The following is a 17,990-nucleotide window of genomic DNA, read 5'->3' on the forward strand; positions in this document are numbered from 1 at the left end:
TTTCCCTCCTTTGCACCATGGTAAATGCACTAATATAAATGTGGTACACATCTGATAAAAGAAATTCATTATATTTATTATTTAATTTCAATTTGGTACAAGCTGTAAATAGTTTTCCTACGTCTTCCTTCCAACTACAAGACAGCTAAAATTTTGAATTTGCAAAATAAACAAAATCATAAACTAATACATTTCAGTTCTACAAAATCACTCCAACCTATAGGATAATAACATCAACATCGCACAGGTTTTTCATCCAAGGCCTCTCACTTCCAATAAGTCAGGGCAAAATCTTTGTGCAAGAATTTCAACCTGCTGACCAAATGGCTTCTCCCCATGCTGTCATACATCACCAGGTCTATGCTCAAGCAGATTGTCCCAATCTACCTCTGCCATGCTGCAAGGATCCAGAGTAAATAAAACACTTATCAGGCGATAGTCATCAGTATCACTCCACACACCACTAGCAACCATAGGTGATGTTAATTGCTCATACCACTTTTTGCAGCAGCGTGTTCTGCTTCTTGTGGCCAATTTATCACCAATTGCCTCCCAACCAATATTATCTCGCAACATATCTTGTTTTGATCTATATCCATCTGAAGCCCTCGGACGTAGATCCAGGTTTACTAAATCAAATAATTTTTTATACTCCCCTTGGGTCCATCGCCCTTTATTTGTATTCATTAATTTTATTGTACGCCATGCATCCTTTACATGAAATCGAGGTTCACCCAATGCTTCAGCTACTGATTCCCAATCAGATCCATGTTGTTCCTGGACCTTCCGTAAAAATTCAAGCTATTCAGGTGTCCGCTTATGCTTCTCATCCCTTTCAAACAAAATACGAGCACGATAATGCACACTATCATTAGACCTCTCGGGTAAGGCTGCTCCAATTTCCTTCCAAAATTCTCTAACTTCAGGATGTGATTTGCAATGGAGAATCATGTCTAGACCTTCGTCTCCCAAACCATGAGACTCAATATAGTCATAAACAGCCAATTTAATCTTCTCATCTTCTTCTGGTGTAAACCATTTCCCACGCACTAAGCCATCACAACAAACTTCCACTTTATCAGAAAAAGTTACCCGTTTGGGTTGGGATGAACCAAGATTAGGTGATTCAACAGTATGTGCCGCAGCTTTCTTCTTTATCTCCATCTTTTTGCTTTGATCATCAACTTCAGTGTCAATGAAACCTGCATTACCATCTCCTGACTCAACTCTAGCCAAAGGTGAATCACCTTCATTGCTATTGAGCTCACCATTCTCCTTGCTTTTGCTTTCGTCACACAGTTTCTTCTTCTTCTTCATATTTTTGCCTTGGTCATCATCTTCACCTTCATTGCTTTTTATTTCATTATCCTCTGTCATTTTTCTTTTCTTGGTTTCTTTACTCAATTTTTGCTTCTTCTTCATCTTCTTCTTGTGTTGGTCATCATCTTCAATGTCCTTTAAGTCATTGTACTCTTCATGTTCGCTTTCTTCACCCCTTCTTTCTCTTATTTTCTTGGCTCTCTTCTTCCTCATTACACATGAATGTGATATCCCCTTCAATAGAGCAAGTTTGTTTGTCAGCTGCTTCAAAAGTACAACTTTCCTCAAGGGTTTCATTTGACTTGAGTATTTTGTGTTAGGACCAGAGTATCAGTATAATAACACACAACTAAAATAAGAGATGAAAAATAAGAGCCAGTAAAGACAATATAAAATTATAACAGAAGAAAAAATTACACTACTCCTCACTCTAAAATTTACTCCTCAAAATAGGAGACTATTACTACCAAGTACAAACTCGGTGTAATACAAAATGAAAGGGAAAGAGAAGATTTTGGGATGTTTTTAATTTGATGGACCCTTACCCTTTATATAAGTAAAGGAGGGGCCCCCACTTGAAGTTCTCACCGATGTGGGACTTCATTCCTAACAATTCTCCCACTTGAAGATTATGATTAAGTTAATCATATCTTCACATACATTCCTAATACATTACATGTTGCTTATATTTCTAATAGGCCATACAAGGACCGACACCATGTAAACTTGTCACTATTGACTGGCTTTGTCATTATATCTGTTATGTTTTCTTTAGTATGGATCTTCTGCATATCCACTCTTCCTTCTTCTACTACTTCACGGACAAAGTGGTATTGTATACCTATGTGCTTTGTTCTAGAATGAAAAGCTGGATTCTTTGCAATATGCAAAGCACTCTGACTGTCACAATACACAGTAGTATTTTGCTGCTTGTGTCCAAGTTCCTCCAATAGCCTTTGAATCCAGATTGCTTCCTTACATGCCTCGGTAGTTGCCATGTATTCAGCTTCTGTAGTAGACAGAGCCACAACAGTCTGTAATTTAGACAACCAGCTTACTGTTCCGTTAGCAAGTGTAAACACATAGCCAGTAGTAGATTTCCTTTTATCTAGATCTCCTGCAAAATCTGAATCAACATAGCCTTTGACAATAAATTCTGATCCTTCAAAACATAATGCAACATCAGAGGTTCCTTTAATGTATCTAAGGATCCTCTTTACAACATTCCAATGCTCTCTACCAGGATCTGCCATAAACCTACTGACTGCTCCCACTGCTTGTGCAATGTCTGGTCTAGTACAAATCATGGCATACATAAGGCTTCCCACCGCTGATGCATACGGCACTCGAGACATTTCCATCCTCTCCGCTTCATTGCTAGGACACATACTTGAGGATAATTTATAACTGACAGGAAGTGGGGTAGAGATTGGCTTACAATCTTGCATATTGAAGCGCCGCAAGACTTTACGAAGATAATTCTTTTGAGAGAGCCAAATCTTCCTATCTTTTCTGTCTCGGTGTATTTGCATCCCTAAAATCTTGTTTGCTGGTCCTAAGTCCTTCATATCAAACTCCCTAGCTAATTGTGCCTTCAATTCTTGAATTCGATCTTTGCTGGGGCCTACCACCAGCATGTCATCCACATACAACAACAAAATGATGAAATCATTATCACCAAACCTCTTGTAATACGTACAATAGTCTGAACTCAGTCTGTTGTATCTGAGGCTAATAATGAAGGAATCAAATCTCTTGTACCAACACCTTGGCGCCTGTTTTAAACCGTACAGAGATTTGGTCAACCTGCAAACCAAGTCTTCCTTTCCTTGTTCTTCAAAACCTTCTGGTTGGAGCATATATATTTCCTCTTCAAGTTCTCCATGTAGAAAAGCAGTCTTTACATCAAGTTGCTCAAGATGTAAATCAAATGCAGCACACATTGCCAGAACAATTCTGATTGTGGTTAATCGAATAACTGGAGAGAATATCTCGTTGAAATCAATGCCTTCTTTCTGAGCATATCCTTTAACCACTAATCTTGCACGATACCGCTCCACTTGATCATTACCATCTCGTTTGATTTTATAGACCCATTTACAACCAATGGCTTTTCGATCTTTTGGAAGTTCAACAAGTTTCCATGTCTTGTTTTTATGTAAGGCCTCAATTTCTTCCTGCATTGCTGTCATCCATAATGAAGCATCTGAACTCCTCAAAGCCTCATGAAAGGTTGGTGGTTCTCCTTCATCTGTTAGAAGACAATATGCATCGTGGCTTGCCATCACATAGTCTGAGTGCCAAGATGGTCTCCTTATCTCACGTCTTGTTTGTTGAGTTTCTCCATCATTGGCATCATTTGATTCTTGTTCTCCGTGCTCTTGTTCTGCTTCAGAGTTGTCATCTTCTTTAGCTTTCCTTTCTATCACTACTGAAGTAGTGTCTTTGGTAGTACTGTCATCTTTCTGCTCCTTTTGCATTTCATTTTCTACAAAGACTACATCTTTGCTAACAACAACCTTGCAGGCAGTGGGATCCCACAAGCGATACCCCTTAACATTGTCAGCATAACCCAAGAATATACATTTCCTGGATTTTGGATCCAGTTTTGTTCTTTCTTGGGAATTGTACATCACGTACACAGGACATCCAAACACATGTAATGAAGAATAATTAGGTGACTTTCCATTCCATATCTCCATTGGTGTCTTCAAACCAATTGTTGTTGATGGTGATCGGTTTATTACATAACAGGCAGTTTTCACTGCTTCTGCCCAGAAAGATTTAGCCACTCCTGCTGTTCTTAGCATAGCTCTTGTTCTTTCTAGAAAAGTTCTGTTCATCCGCTCTACTACACCATTCTGCTGAGGTGTATAAGACACTGTGAATTGCCTTGAAATACCCTCTTGCTTGCAAAATGCCAGAAAATCACCATCTACATATTCTCCTCCATTGTCTGTCCTTAAGCACTTAATTCTTTTCCCAGTTTCAAGTTCTACTAGTGCTTTAAATTCCTTGAATACTGGAAACACATCTGACTTCTTCTTGATTGGGTACACCCACAATCTCCTTGAGTGATCATCAATGAATGATACAAAATATTTTGCTCCTCCAATAGATACTTCCGGTGATTCCCATACATCAGAATGAATCAAGTCCAGTATGTGTCTGCTTCTTGTAGTCACGTTGCCAAACTTCAATCTATGCTGCTTACTTGTCACACAGTGCTCACAAAATGGTAAGGTTACCATTTTGAGCCCGGGCAAGAGATTACGTTCTGCTAGAATTTTCAGGCCTCGTTCTGACATATGACCAAGTCTACGATGCCACATCATTATTTCTTCTTCTTGATTAATTGCAACTGATGCATCTGCTTCTTTCAACGTATCTCCCAAAAGCATGTATAAATTGGTTGTGATCTTTTCTGCTTTCATCACTACCAAATTGCCTTTAACTACCTTCATGATCCCACCTTCAATGTGGATCTTGCACTTGAGGTCATCCAATTGCCCAATGGACAATAGATTCTTTTTCAAACCCTTCACATGTCGTACCCCTTGAATTGTTCGAATGGTACCATCATACATTTTCAATTTGACAGTACCAATTCCAGCAATTTCTAGGGCATGATCATTTCCCATGAACACGGATCCTCCTGAGATAGGTTCATAATTGTAAAACCAGTCTCGACATGGAGTCATGTGCCAGGTTGCACCTGAATCCAATATCCAACATTCATGAAGTTGTCTTCCACCTTTAGATTTTACTGCTTCACTATATAAGATTTCACCATCATCTGAAGTACTTGCAACACAACCTTGAGAGGTTGATGCTTCAATATTCTTCCCTCCTCCACTCTTCTTGTTCCAACAATCTTTCTTCACGTGCCCTCTCTTGCCACAGTTGTAGCATTTGAGGTTCTTCCTTCTCTGAGATTTTGATCTACCATGATTCTGGCTCCCACTGGAACCACGTTCCATTGATCTTCCTCTCATCATCGTCAATGCTTCTGCCTGTTTAGAATTTTCCAGTCTATCTTCCTTATTCTTTCTCCTGGATTCTTCTTCAAGAACTGCTCCAACAACATCATCAAAGGATAGACGACCAATAATGTTGTTGTTTGTTATATTGATGATGAGTTGATCATATGAATCTGGTAAACTCTGGAGTAGAAGCTTCGCACGTTCATTTTCTACTATGTTGAAATCTGCGGCTGTAAGCTGAGCAAACAGCGTATTCAAATTGTTGATGTGGTCTGTTACTGATGTGGACTCACTCATTCGAAGAGTGTAGAGTTTCCTCTTCAAGAATATTCTGGTGTGAAGTGACTTGACCTCGTACAACTTGATCAGTGTGTCCCAAATCTCCTTTGCAGTCTTCTTCTCTGCAACACTGGATAACACTGAATCAGCCAATACTAAGTGCAAATTGGCAACAGCATTGTTATCCATTTCTCTCCATCTTTCTTCTGAAATATCTGCAGGTCTGCCTTCAATTGCATTAAAACAATTGTCTTTCCTCAAAATTGCTCTTATCTTCAATTTCCACAAGGAGAAATTACTCTCATGAAATTTCTCTATCTCATATTTTGCAGCCATAATTTCTCTCTTAATTATACCGACTTATGCACTTCTCACTATGAATAGTATTGTCTACTGGAATAACACAGGTAGACCATGAACTAACACACCAAAAAATTCCCAGGAAAGAGAGGTGGGTCACTATAGACACTCTTAAATACCAAATCTTTCCTAGCCAGAACTTTCTCAGATAGCAGTTTCACACTACCAAACTTTTCCAGTAACAACTCTTTTTTGATGTGAAAGATCGGATTAAACCGCAATCACAGAGCATACTCAGAATTTTACCAACATTATTCTAATGACAATAGCAGCGGAATAAACTAAACCAGTAGCTCTGATACCACTGTTAGGACCAGAGTATCAGTATAATAACACACAACTAAAATAAGAGATAAAAAATAAGAGCCAACAAAGACAATATAAAATTATCACAGAAGAAAAAATTATACTACTCCTCACTCTAAAATTTACTCCTCAAAATAGGAGACTATTACTACCAAGTACAAGCTCGGTATAATACAAAATGAAAGGGAAAGAGAAGATTTTGGGATGTTTTTAATTTGATGGACCCTTACCCTTTATATAAGTAAAGGAGGGGCCCCCACTTGAAGTTCCCACCGATGTGGGACTTCATTCCTAACATTTTGTCCGTTGCATGTTTTTCTCTTTTCTCCGTCTACTTCTTTTTCTTTCCTTTATTTGAATCCAGATCAAAACTACATCCCAAATCACTTAGGTCAATCTTAGACCTTTTCTTCTTGGTTTTGTCCTCCATGAGATTAGTATTATCACAGGTAATACCCCGAACACAAGTCTGCAAAAAAAAATGAAAACTTAAAAGAACAATAGATATAAATCATGATTTCTACAAGGAAGAACAAAATAAAATGTCAAACTTGAAATTGTCATATGATACACTGTTAAGAAGTGTTTTTAAAAAGTATAATAAAATATAGTTTTATTAATACTCTTTATCTTCTAAAGAATGGAAGATGATGGTGAGTTTTGCATATGCATACAAGTTAACCACAATTCGTTCATATTAAAGAAGCAATGAACATGAAAATATAGAAAAGAGAAAAGAATGACATTAGACCTCTACAGATATAATTTTGGACTATTACACACAAGAAAAAACAGAGAGAGAATGTGAGCATTAAAGTACCTGAAAAAAGTCGCTAAGCACTCAGCTCGATTGCCTTTGTCAATGGCCTATATAGACAATTCTGAGAAGGGTGATCGAGAACGGAGATGCAGGGGTGAGCATCACCGTCATGAGCAAAGGGAAGGGAACTGAGGTAGAAATTTAGGGTTTGCATGCATTACAACACTAAGGGTATAATAGCGGTTCGGTTTGATTTTGGTTTTCTTAAAGAAGGTAGCTATTACAACACAAAGTGCATGGAATTTGAGAGGAAAAGTTGCTCGGCGATAATTACGGAAGCTCAATATTGTTAATCTATAATTTTAAAAAATATGACTAAAATATCACAAGATTTTTTTAAATAACTTATCTAACAAATAAATTAAAATATTATAAAATTTAAGTTTGATAGAAAAAAGTATGTTTTAACTATTTTGAATGAGAGAGATGAGGATGATGATGCTCTTATTTATGTAAATAATTTTTTTTAATTGAGAACTGTTAATTTAATTGAAACTTGTATGTCAATTTGTGAGAATGCATAGCTAAAATTGTTCTACAATACATGAACTTAAAGTTGAAAGAATTTATTTTGGAATTTTGGAGATGAAGCATAAGTCTTCACTTATCTAGTGCACAAAAAAAAAAAAAAAAACATATTTGCATTGCTTAAAAGGATTGATTCTTATTTATTTATTTTAAGCTTTTGCTTTTCTAATTTCATGATTAAAGAACATGTAGATATTTTTATATGTATTTTTATAATGATCTTTAGTTTTTATTATGTTTTGTTTTATTGATAAAGCTAATACTGTATGAATAAAAAATGGTTTCTTTGTAAGTTTCAGTTTTTTTAATAGATTTATCAAATATAATGTTTATTTATTAGACATATTATCGAACATATTTTGTCAATCAAATTATGTTACTATAATTATTAATATTTTATGTTGTGTAAATAAAAAATTTAAACATACTTTTTTGTTTTATTATTTTATAGTGATATATAAAAAATAAACAACTAATTTTGACCTTTGTTTTTGAAAAATACTTAAATAAAGACAAAATTGGAAAGCTAAATGAAAGATAAAAAGTAAGGAGTGTGAATATGCATATTGGAGTGGCAATACATCTATCAATTATTTGTGCATTTTGGTCAGAATGAGGAGCTATGCAATTATTTTGGTGGGATAGGGAATTTTGTAAAGCTCTTACATATCATGAACTTGTGATTGCTAGCTATTATGCTATCTTAATTATGTTATTCAGTAATTGATACGTTTTCTTTCTAATTTCAGGCAAGTTGAAGACCATACATTGAGGTTGAAGCTGGAAAAACGCTTGTGGCTAAATGACTATTATTTTGTGAGAGCTAGCTGCTGGCTATAATAATTTTACTGTGGCCAACTAGCATTTTTCCTGCACCATGTTAAGCATACCAGTTAGCTCTGTAACAATACTTAATCAGAAATCTTAAGTGGAGGAGTGAACTTGATTATTATGTTATACACGTGCTATTATCTTTCCTTGCAAAGTTTCTTAAATCTCTATTAACAAATGTAGGTTGACATGGAAGAAGCAAACATAAGAAAACGAAGAACTACAATCTACTTTGCAAGAGATGCAGCTTCATTTCAAAGAAACTAAGTTATTGCTTCAAAAGGAGCGCGAGGCTGCAAAAAGAGAAAATGGTTTTTCTCTGTTTCTAAGTATAAACCGTTTGCAATATCTGCAGAAGTTGGAAAACGGTCACCATGTGGTGGAAGATCAGAAAGCGGTTGTAAGTACATTCCTTTTTACTCTTTCTACTCCACAACAAGCCAGCTTTTGTGTTTAGTGGAATTTAAAAAGAGTTGTCTTTGCAGGAGACACAGAGTGTAACACCTGTGAAGAAGCTTGGTACTGAATCAGATAGCAAATTGAGAAGATCCTACATTGAACGCTAATATGTATGTTCCTAACATTTGGCATTTATTATATCAGTTCTTCATGCAAATATGTTCACAATTTGTAACTCTAATTTTTCTGTAAGAGAATGTTGATGCATTTGTCAGCTGTGTTATGAAAAAATATTGGTTTCCAATTGCTTGGATTCATTTTCTCACGATTGTCCAAGGATCACAAGTATCAAGAGAGACAACAGTTTGTCATCGGTTTAAGTTTTCTACTTTTGTAATCTGATTCTCGGTTGGACTTGGAGCATCAGAACAGCTGTGTATTTTCCCCTCAAATATCAAGTATAGTATGCATGAGTTAAAGGTAATTTCCTTGCTTCTTTGACAATGGCAAATATAAATGGATTCACACACATGTTTTCATTCATCCCCACTGTGACAAGGTTTTACCTTCATTAAAGTGTTGGTGTTCAATTTCTTAAGCTGAATTTCTTGGTTTCACATCATTTGAGCAGTGAACATCTGATGCGAAAGTGTAAATTAGCTGATATTGTTCTCAAACATATTCAATCTAAACACTCAACCAGAAGCTATTAATCTGTGCTTCTAGAATCCTTGATGTTTCAAGGACAACGTTTCTGTATTTTTAATCTGGTTTCTTAGGTACTGCAGACACCTCAATATGGTGGAAGCTTTTGCTGGCATCAGTCAAGCTCCGTCTATAATACTACCTAATCACCAAATATTACAGTTTTATTTATTTGTGAGATACTTTGGCATGACCTGTGATGTGCTTGCCCCTTGAATCAGAAAGGAAACAAGATTTTACATACTGATGATCACCACCTATATAGAAACAAACAAACAAACCACTAGCATTGTATGTAATAACTTCCACACGAGAATGGTATGCAACTGTAGTAAATTTTGTAAAATTTCAATAGTTCAAATTTATCATCTGTGGCATCTATTTATATATATTTTGTAAAGCTTTATTATTCTTTTATTACTATCATAAAGAGCTGCAGAATATGTGGTACAGAAAGGAGTGAAAAATATAACATCCTAATGCCTTGAAATTAATTACCGAACAGGAGAATCTCCTGAAACAGAAAAAAACTCCATGACCTCTGAATGAAAGAAAAATGAATAACAAGTGATCATCACTTGTTTATTTATCCACTCAAACGAGGGAAAACTGTTGGTGCTACATATCCATCACTATGCTCCATTTCATGGCTCCCAACTAATGGTGAGTTTGAGTCTCGAATAAGGGAGAAACCATTAGATCCATATGTGGTAGGACACTGATTCCTTCTGTATGTGCTTGCAATTCTTCTCTCAGCTTCAAGGTAGTGACCAAGAGAGGGAGCATTATTCCCACTCACTGCATCAGTACTTAACCTTGAACACAGCGAAAACAGCCAAGGCTTCAGCTTGTGAATCTTTTTGTTGTCCCTTGAGGATTCTACCATTCTTCCCCTTGTTGATCTCCTTGAGAGTTCTAGGAAGCTAGAAATACCAATGAGGTTACCAAGAGTAATGCTTTTGTCATGGAAGAATGATCCAGTGGACTATAACAAGCCATTTCAAGTGAGTTAGGTAAAATGGCTCAGGAATACTGACTTCTATACAATTAGAATATATGCCAACAATTGACATTCATTAACATGATTGGTTAAAAATATTTAAGTAAACAATAGTTACTATGAAAAGGGAGGCTCAGTGTATGAGACTCGCATTAGATAAAAGTACACTGTTATACGCCCAAGCGAAAAATTTCTAACATTTGAGGTCACTAGCCCATAAACTTATTGTTATGCATATGCTCTTCCTTAATAATTAATAAAGAAGCATTTATGAAAAATGTTAATCATATATTTTGTATTTTATCTGTTATACAATATGATTGCTCCTTTCTCACACTGTTCAAAGGGTAGTTTTTCCAAAATGACAAACAGTATAGCAACAAGATGGAAATTAAAGTGAAATCAACATCACATTCTGTCAAGCCATGATGTGGTAGACCATGCTATGGACCCCATTGGAGCCAAGCAATTAATTACACACAAAAGAAGCGAAGGATCCGAAAGAGTGCGACAGGGGAAGCGATGGGCATTTTCATTACATGTAGCTTCCTTTTCCTTCCCATTCATTTTTGGTTTAGGCTCACTCATAATTTGAAAAAAGCTTCATCTTCGTCAGAGAAATGAACTCAAAGTACATAGTCAAAACTCAAAGCCATGGTTCTAAACCAATATGAAAGAGTAAAGTATACCAAATTTAAGGCAAGCTGAACATATGACAAAAAAAAGGACAAGCTGAACAGAAAAAGGGCAAACCACTGTGTAGATAAGAAGTGCAAAATCACAGTAACACTTGAGTACCATTGCAGGTATGTGAAGCAGTCATTATTTTTGCACCAAAAAACTTATACCAAGAAATATACATACAAGATATAGGAGAAGATCTCTCTTTCGGTGACTACGATCACTTTAGTAAATAATCCTCAGAACAATTAAAACCCATCAACATGGTGAAAATACAAAATGGTACAAAGGAAAAAAGATTTGCAAGAAAGGTCTAGCAACTTCGGAGAAAAAACAGGAAGCAATAGGTAGTGTTGGTATCAATGAAACAAAGTGGTCGTGACAACACAATCTTACATTGATAGTAATAATAATAAGGGTCCTATTAACCTATGTAAGCAATTATCAAAAACTAAGTTAAAATATATTAAAATTATAATAAAAACACATTTCTAACAGTTTTCAATAAAATTTGTCTTTTTAATTTTTTAAACAGTCTTATAAAGGTATTATTTAGTATTTGTCTAATAATAATAACGATTTTTGTTGGGAGAAAATTATGAACCTGTGTGTCAAGATCTGAGGAAGAATCAGTTGAAGGGGTGTGAGAATCAGTAAGCACAGTGCTGAATGAGACTGACCCAGAACCATTTCTCAACAACCTAATTCTTGAATTCACGAATCTCAATCCCAAAGGCCACCCTTCTTCCTGCATCAACAACCCATCAAATTAGAAAAAACAAAAACAAAAAATGAATCTGATAAACATGCTAACATAAAACACAACCCTCAAAATAATCAAAAGCAACCAACTTTATCAAATAGCTTGACATAACATCAACGTGCGCATGCACCTTATGTGTATGCCAGAGTGAATGATAGAGAGAGAAGGGAAGTTGGTACCTGTTGAGCCATTGCTGTGTTTACTGAATGAAATGGAGAAGTAAATGACACCGAAATGAAATACGAGGAAATTGTCGAAACAAGTGTCACTTAAGACAAACAAGTATAACCTCTAGATTGTGTACCCTCTGACCAAAACAAACACGAAAAGAACACTAAAAACAAAACTTTTGAATGTTCAACACAAGGGCACAAACAAGAAGCAACAAAACAATGGTATGGAGTTTCAACAATAATGGTATAAATTTCACATTTCACCAAAGGAGAGAAGACACGGACATAGGAGCTTCTTTGGTTCCAAAGTGACGCAGTTTAATTAACCAAACCACCTTCGTTGGTTGGTTCACATTGGTCACAAATCAGAGAGAGACACAGACTGAGAGGGGGTGACGTAAGTGTGACTTCTTACCTCTCAGGTTCGTTTCGGAGACACAGTACAGAAGGCAGAAGTTGATGGAAGCAGAAATGTGAGTAATTTTGGTACGAGTTACAGAGTTGGGATGCTCGTAACTCGTAAGATGGAAAAACAATCAATAGGAGAGCTAATCAGTTGTAAAACCAAACTTTATCTGAATACAATCTAAAAGTAATATAGTTTTATTTAATTCGAGATATATATATATATATATATATATATATATAATATCAAAATTAAATATATAAATAGATTTTTTGGAGTTTAATTTGAATTGGTTATTAATTTATTTGCTTGTTTTAAAATTTATTTGTTTTTATATAACTTTTAATTTGTTTCAATTTAAATAAAATAGTTCATGTATTAGGAGGCCAAAAGTTGAATTAAATTTATTAAAGAAGAGAAATCGAAAGCTAAGAGATGTGAATTAGAGAATAAAATTATAAAAAGTAAACGATGTATTTATTTATAAAAAAATATTACTAGATAAAAGTAATGGGCTCTTTTTTTTATATAGTTTTTTTCTTTAAAAATACAATAAATATGAGATTTTTTGCTATATATATGAATATGGAATTTTAGTAAAATTTGTTAATGGCATTTTTTTATCAGAAATATCAAATCATTTTTAAAACTTGCCAATAACGATATTAAAAAAAATAAAATTGTACATTTGAAAAATCTTCATTAATGACTTTTTAGCCTGAAAAAAATTAAAAACACATATAAAATTTTCATTGGTGATTTTTGAACTTTAAAAAAATAAAAATATATAATTACTATTGGCAACTTTTGAACATTTCAAAAATAATAATAGAATAAAAAACGTCATTAACAACTTTTGGATCGGATAAATTAATCAGAAAATGCATGTAAATACCGAATTCTCCATTTTTTGTAAGTTGCAAGTGAGTGAAAATGATGATTTTTAGATATAGAATGAGTTCATCATAAAGGAAAAAAATGAGTGTGCTCCTATTAATATACTTTAATGGAGAGGTTATTACAAACACTCGTGAAAGTGTGTTATTTAGGTACGAAAATTTAACATATATGTATATATAAGAGATAATATATCATTGCAGAACTAAAGTATTGACTTACTCAAAATATTGAATTTGAGTTTCCAAAAGTAGTGGAAAGTATTGTTTATAGGTTTTCAATATCAATATTTGGATGTTTAATGCAATATCATATAATTTCAATAACGAATGTGTTGATATTTTACAAATATTTTAAATACATCAATAACGTTATCTGCCAACCCCTACCATTGAGTTACATGTTGTTTTAAAAAAAATTGCAATAAACATTTGTAGCACCCCGAATTTTGTAATATAGTTGATTATTAATATAAGTATTTGCGTTGACTTTTTTGTGTTATGTATTATATATATATATATGTATGATGTGAATGGATATCGGAGTTTGCACTTGAGTGCGTAATAAACACCAAATGCTTGTGTGTATAGATGCATATAATGTGTTTGTATATGATTGTTTGGACTGAAAAACAGGTCAAGGGTGGAATACTGGGGCATTCTCGCTGTAGCAAGAGTGTCTCACTGTAGCGACAAAGCCATATTTGATGTGCATTTCTGTGTGCAGTCTCGCTGTAGCGAGATTCTGCAGAAACCAAAGTGCAGTTTTGTTTGAGTTTTTCGCTGTAACGAGGAAGGGACCTCGCTGCAGCAATAGTATCTCGTTGTAGTGAGAGTGTCGCGACTAGAGAGGATTTAAAGGAGGAGTTAGGGTTCGAGAAAGGTTATTTCTTACCTTCCTTTCGAAATTTCTTCGATTCTCTTGATCCACAACCCTATTCCACCGATTAAATTGCCTCCAAAGTCGTTCGGGAGCTTGATTGAAGGTTGGATTCATGTTGGGAATGCTTGGAGGTGAGTTTTAATGGTTAGGATTTTTATTTTTCATCCCCTTTTTCTGTTTCTCGGTTTCCTTGGATCCTTACGGAGTTCTTCTATGTATTTAGGCTGAAATCCGTGTGAGGAGCACTTTCGTGATTGAATTCAAGTGTGGGTCTTCAATCCAAGGTAAAGGGGGACTTACCCTATCTCTTTAGGTTGGATTGTCGTGTATTTTGATGAATATTACAATATGGTTGAGATAGAGGATAGGAAATATGTATTTAATGAAATTTGCTGTGTGTTGTGAGGTGTGATAGCATGTGGAAACCCATGATGGGTGACTGTGTGGTGTGAGTATACTAATACTTGATGAATGAGGAATGTAAATGTGAATTATGTTGAAATTATTGTGTGAGTAAATAAGGGTAATGTGTGTGCCGTGCAATGTGAATAAGTGTAGGTTGAGAGCCTTGTACAATGGTAAATATTGTGTGTGTGGTTGAAATGAATTATGTTGTAAATGCATGTGGGCACTTGTGCCGTGTATTGAGAACGATTATTGCGAACAAATGTGAGTCTAAGAGCTGTGTAAAATAAATGATTGTGGGCTTTGTGCCGTGAATTGTGACTAAATGCTGAAATGTGTGTGGATGGGGCGTGTTAACGCCATTATATTGTACTATGAATGGTTCAGCGATATACTGGGGGTATGGAAGATGGGGACGGAAGAAATACCTTAGGAAAGAAAAAGTGGTGGTGACACCAACAGTGAGTGTAGGTGCACCACGGGCCACACACTTTCTTTCTGACTAGACCTCTAACCACTATCTTGGCTGAGCGACCTATGACTACCTACGCAGTATTCATGAGGCAAGGGTGACCGACAACCATCCATAGTGAAAATATGTGATCACAGTGCCATAATGAGCGTGGCTGGCATGCAATGAGTGCACAGGATATTTGTTTGATAATTACATGTGTGTGAACTGTTTGCTGTCATGAGTGCATCGAAGTTGAATTAAAAATGAATTGAGTGGTAATGCTGCCTGTGAATATATTTATATGAATTGTATTAGAAATGATGTAAAATATGCACAAGGTGAGACTCTGTATTTGTTTGTGTAATGAGTAGTATAGAGTACTCACTCTTACATTCATTTTTCAGGTAATTAAGACGATGAGCACCGGTCTTAGTGAAGGGGTAGATGGAACTGCTATAGAACTTAGGATATCGTTCTGAAATTAATGTATTTGAATTAATCCTGTAGCAATGATTTGATATGAATTTTGTAACCCCTTTCCTTAAATTTGAGACATTTTAATGAGGATTTTATTTGAATGAAAAAGTTTATTCTCCCCATTTTTGTGAAATTCATTATTTTGAAAAGTAAAAATTAAGGTGTTACAACATTGGAAGAAGATGTTGAGGAAACATATGCAAACATTGGCCAAATAGAGAGATAGAATGGATAAATGCCAACAGTAAAAGTAGTGACTCTGAGTATGAAGGAGAATGTGGAAGCAGTGAGCTGAGTGAAGATGATGATATGGATGACGATGGTGATGACGAGGTCCATTTGTCAAACATAGTGATTGGTCAACATCCATTTAGTGAGCCACCTTTCATGCGTTCATTAAATCTTGATGTTATGTATACAATTGAGTTTTTAGAGTATGCAAATTTAGATATGTGTTATTTTTAATAATGTTGATGAATTAAATTATAGTTTTTTAATTTATTATATGTGTTTGCATTTGATAGGTCATTCTGACGTAGATGAAGATTTGTATATTAGAAAGCAATTTAATGATAGAGAAAATGTTATACGAACAATTAAGTGTTACAATATAGCAAATGAAGTAGACTACAAAGTTGTTGAGTAAGAATCAAATATATTTTATTATAAATGTATGAGGTATGGAATAGATTGTGGATGGCCTCTTCGTGCTACTTTTAGAAAGAACGAGTTTATTTTGAAGATCAAAAAGTACAATGGTCTGCACACATGTACAAGAGGAAGGATTTCTCAAGATCATGCCAAATTGGATTTCAACACAATTGCAGAATGTATAAAATCATTGGTTAAATTTGACCTTTCCTTTAAGATAAAACTCGTTATTAGCTAAATTCAGTCTCAATATGGCTACATGACAACATATTGGAAAGAATGGAGGGGAAAACATAAGGTAATTGAAAAAGTTTATGATCAATGGAAAGCCTTATTTGAAGCTTTGCCACAATGGTGTGTAGCAATGTGTGACAATGTTCGAGGTTCCGTTGTTCAGTTGGATGTTGTAGACACCTACAATGCTTATGAGTTAGTTCCTAATGTTAAAATACTTTGTCCAGTGTTATAGACTTTTGGTCCTTATATCAGAGTATTTAAACACTACAAACCACCTGTATAGATTAATAAAACACATTTATATGAAAAATACAAGGGAGTTTCTATTGGTGGTTGTTTCACAAGATGGTAATTAGAATATTTTGCCAATTGCTTTTACTATTGTTGAGGATGAGTCTTTGGATGCATGATTTTTTTCTTTGATAATTTATGTAGACACGTTATCACTCAAGATGACATTGATATAATTTTTTATCGGCACGAGTCAATTAATGTAGCAAAAAGAAGAAGCAATAAAGAGTGAGAACCACCAAGAGCCTTTTACATGTATTGTATTAGGCATATTGCAACAAATTTTTTACAAAGATTCAAGGCTTCATATTTGCATAAACTTGTCGTCTGCATGGGTATACTTCACAACCTTGATGTATTTTAAATAAAATTGTTATGTGAATTAATATATGTTATTAAAACTACTAGTATGAATTGTTATGATTTTTGCAGGTTATTCACAAATTGAACATAATTTTAATATTCATTATGAGTGATTACAGGAAAGTAGAAAGGTTTATTCAAACTGGCTCACTGAAATTCTCTGAGAGAAATGAGGTCTAGCATTTGACAGAGGCCACGAGTGAAGTCACACGACTAACTAATTATACCTAAACAATAATAGAATATATGTCTCAAAATAAAATAATAATAATAATAATTATTATTATTATTATTATTATTATGCTTAATTATATTATTGGTCCATGTAAAGTTAGTACATTTTGCGATGAGTCTCTATAAATTTTTTTGTTAAGATTTAGTCTTTGAAAAGTTAAGAAGTTAGGATTTAGCCCTGCCTTCAAATCTCTTCCATTAAGTGCTGAGCTGTGTTGATTCTATTCCTTCAAATACGACAAGTGTACCGAGTCTATTGCAAGTAATAACCGGTAGAGTATCGGAATATAATCCTCAGAGAGCAATTCAAATGTATTAATTAATAAGATACAAATTAATTAAGCTTGTATACAATAGAATTGGTGAATAATTTTCATGTAATATTAAATAACACTTAAAATGTAAAGCACTAAAATAAAATGTGGTCAAATTTAGGTTAAAAAGCTGAGATTGAATTTCATCTATCTCCCCCTATATATTCTAGTAATCAAGTGATAAATGTAGCAATCATTTCCAATGAATCTGATGCAAAATACGAAAATCAT

General features: G+C 34.6%; 2 protein-coding genes across 2 annotated transcripts; both read right to left on the reverse strand.

Annotated features, from left to right (window-relative positions):
• Nucleotides 1-342: 342 nt before the first annotated feature.
• LOC113874311 (cyclin-D-binding Myb-like transcription factor 1) lies at nucleotides 343-1,317 on the reverse strand. The gene is made up of 2 exons (XM_027512545.1): nucleotides 865-1,317; nucleotides 343-783 (listed from the first exon to the last, which is right to left on the reverse strand). The coding sequence occupies exons 1-2, from the start codon at nucleotides 1,315-1,317 to the stop codon at nucleotides 343-345; spliced, it is 894 nt and encodes a 297-aa protein (XP_027368346.1).
• An 8,800-nt stretch (nucleotides 1,318-10,117) lies between these two features.
• On the reverse strand, nucleotides 10,118-12,166 carry LOC113874312 (uncharacterized protein At3g17950-like). The gene is made up of 3 exons (XM_027512546.1): nucleotides 12,155-12,166; nucleotides 11,817-11,981; nucleotides 10,118-10,516 (listed from the first exon to the last, which is right to left on the reverse strand). Exons 1-3 carry the CDS (start codon nucleotides 12,164-12,166, stop codon nucleotides 10,118-10,120), a joined length of 576 nt encoding a protein of 191 aa, XP_027368347.1.
• Between the last annotated feature and the right edge of the window lie 5,824 nt (nucleotides 12,167-17,990).

This window comes from Abrus precatorius, unplaced genomic scaffold, assembly GCF_003935025.1.
Source record: "Abrus precatorius isolate BTA unplaced genomic scaffold, Abrus_2018 Scaffold8, whole genome shotgun sequence".
Taxonomy (NCBI): Eukaryota; Viridiplantae; Streptophyta; class Magnoliopsida; order Fabales; family Fabaceae; genus Abrus; species Abrus precatorius.

What these genes read in the sequence shown, in the direction of transcription:
- LOC113874311 (XM_027512545.1), bottom strand. Translation starts at nt 1,317, where the DNA reads ATGAAGAAGAAGAAGAAACTGTGTGACGAAAGCAAAAGCAAGGAGAAT. An exon ending in CCGAGAGGTCTAATGATAGT is followed by an intron (nt 784 to 864) that starts GTGCATTATCGT and finishes TTTTTACGGAAG; the next exon opens with GTCCAGGAACAACATGGATC.
- LOC113874312 (XM_027512546.1), bottom strand. An exon ending in CCTCAGATCTTGACACACAG is followed by an intron (nt 10,517 to 11,816) that starts GTTCATAATTTT and finishes GGCTTGTTATAG; the next exon opens with TCCACTGGATCATTCTTCCA.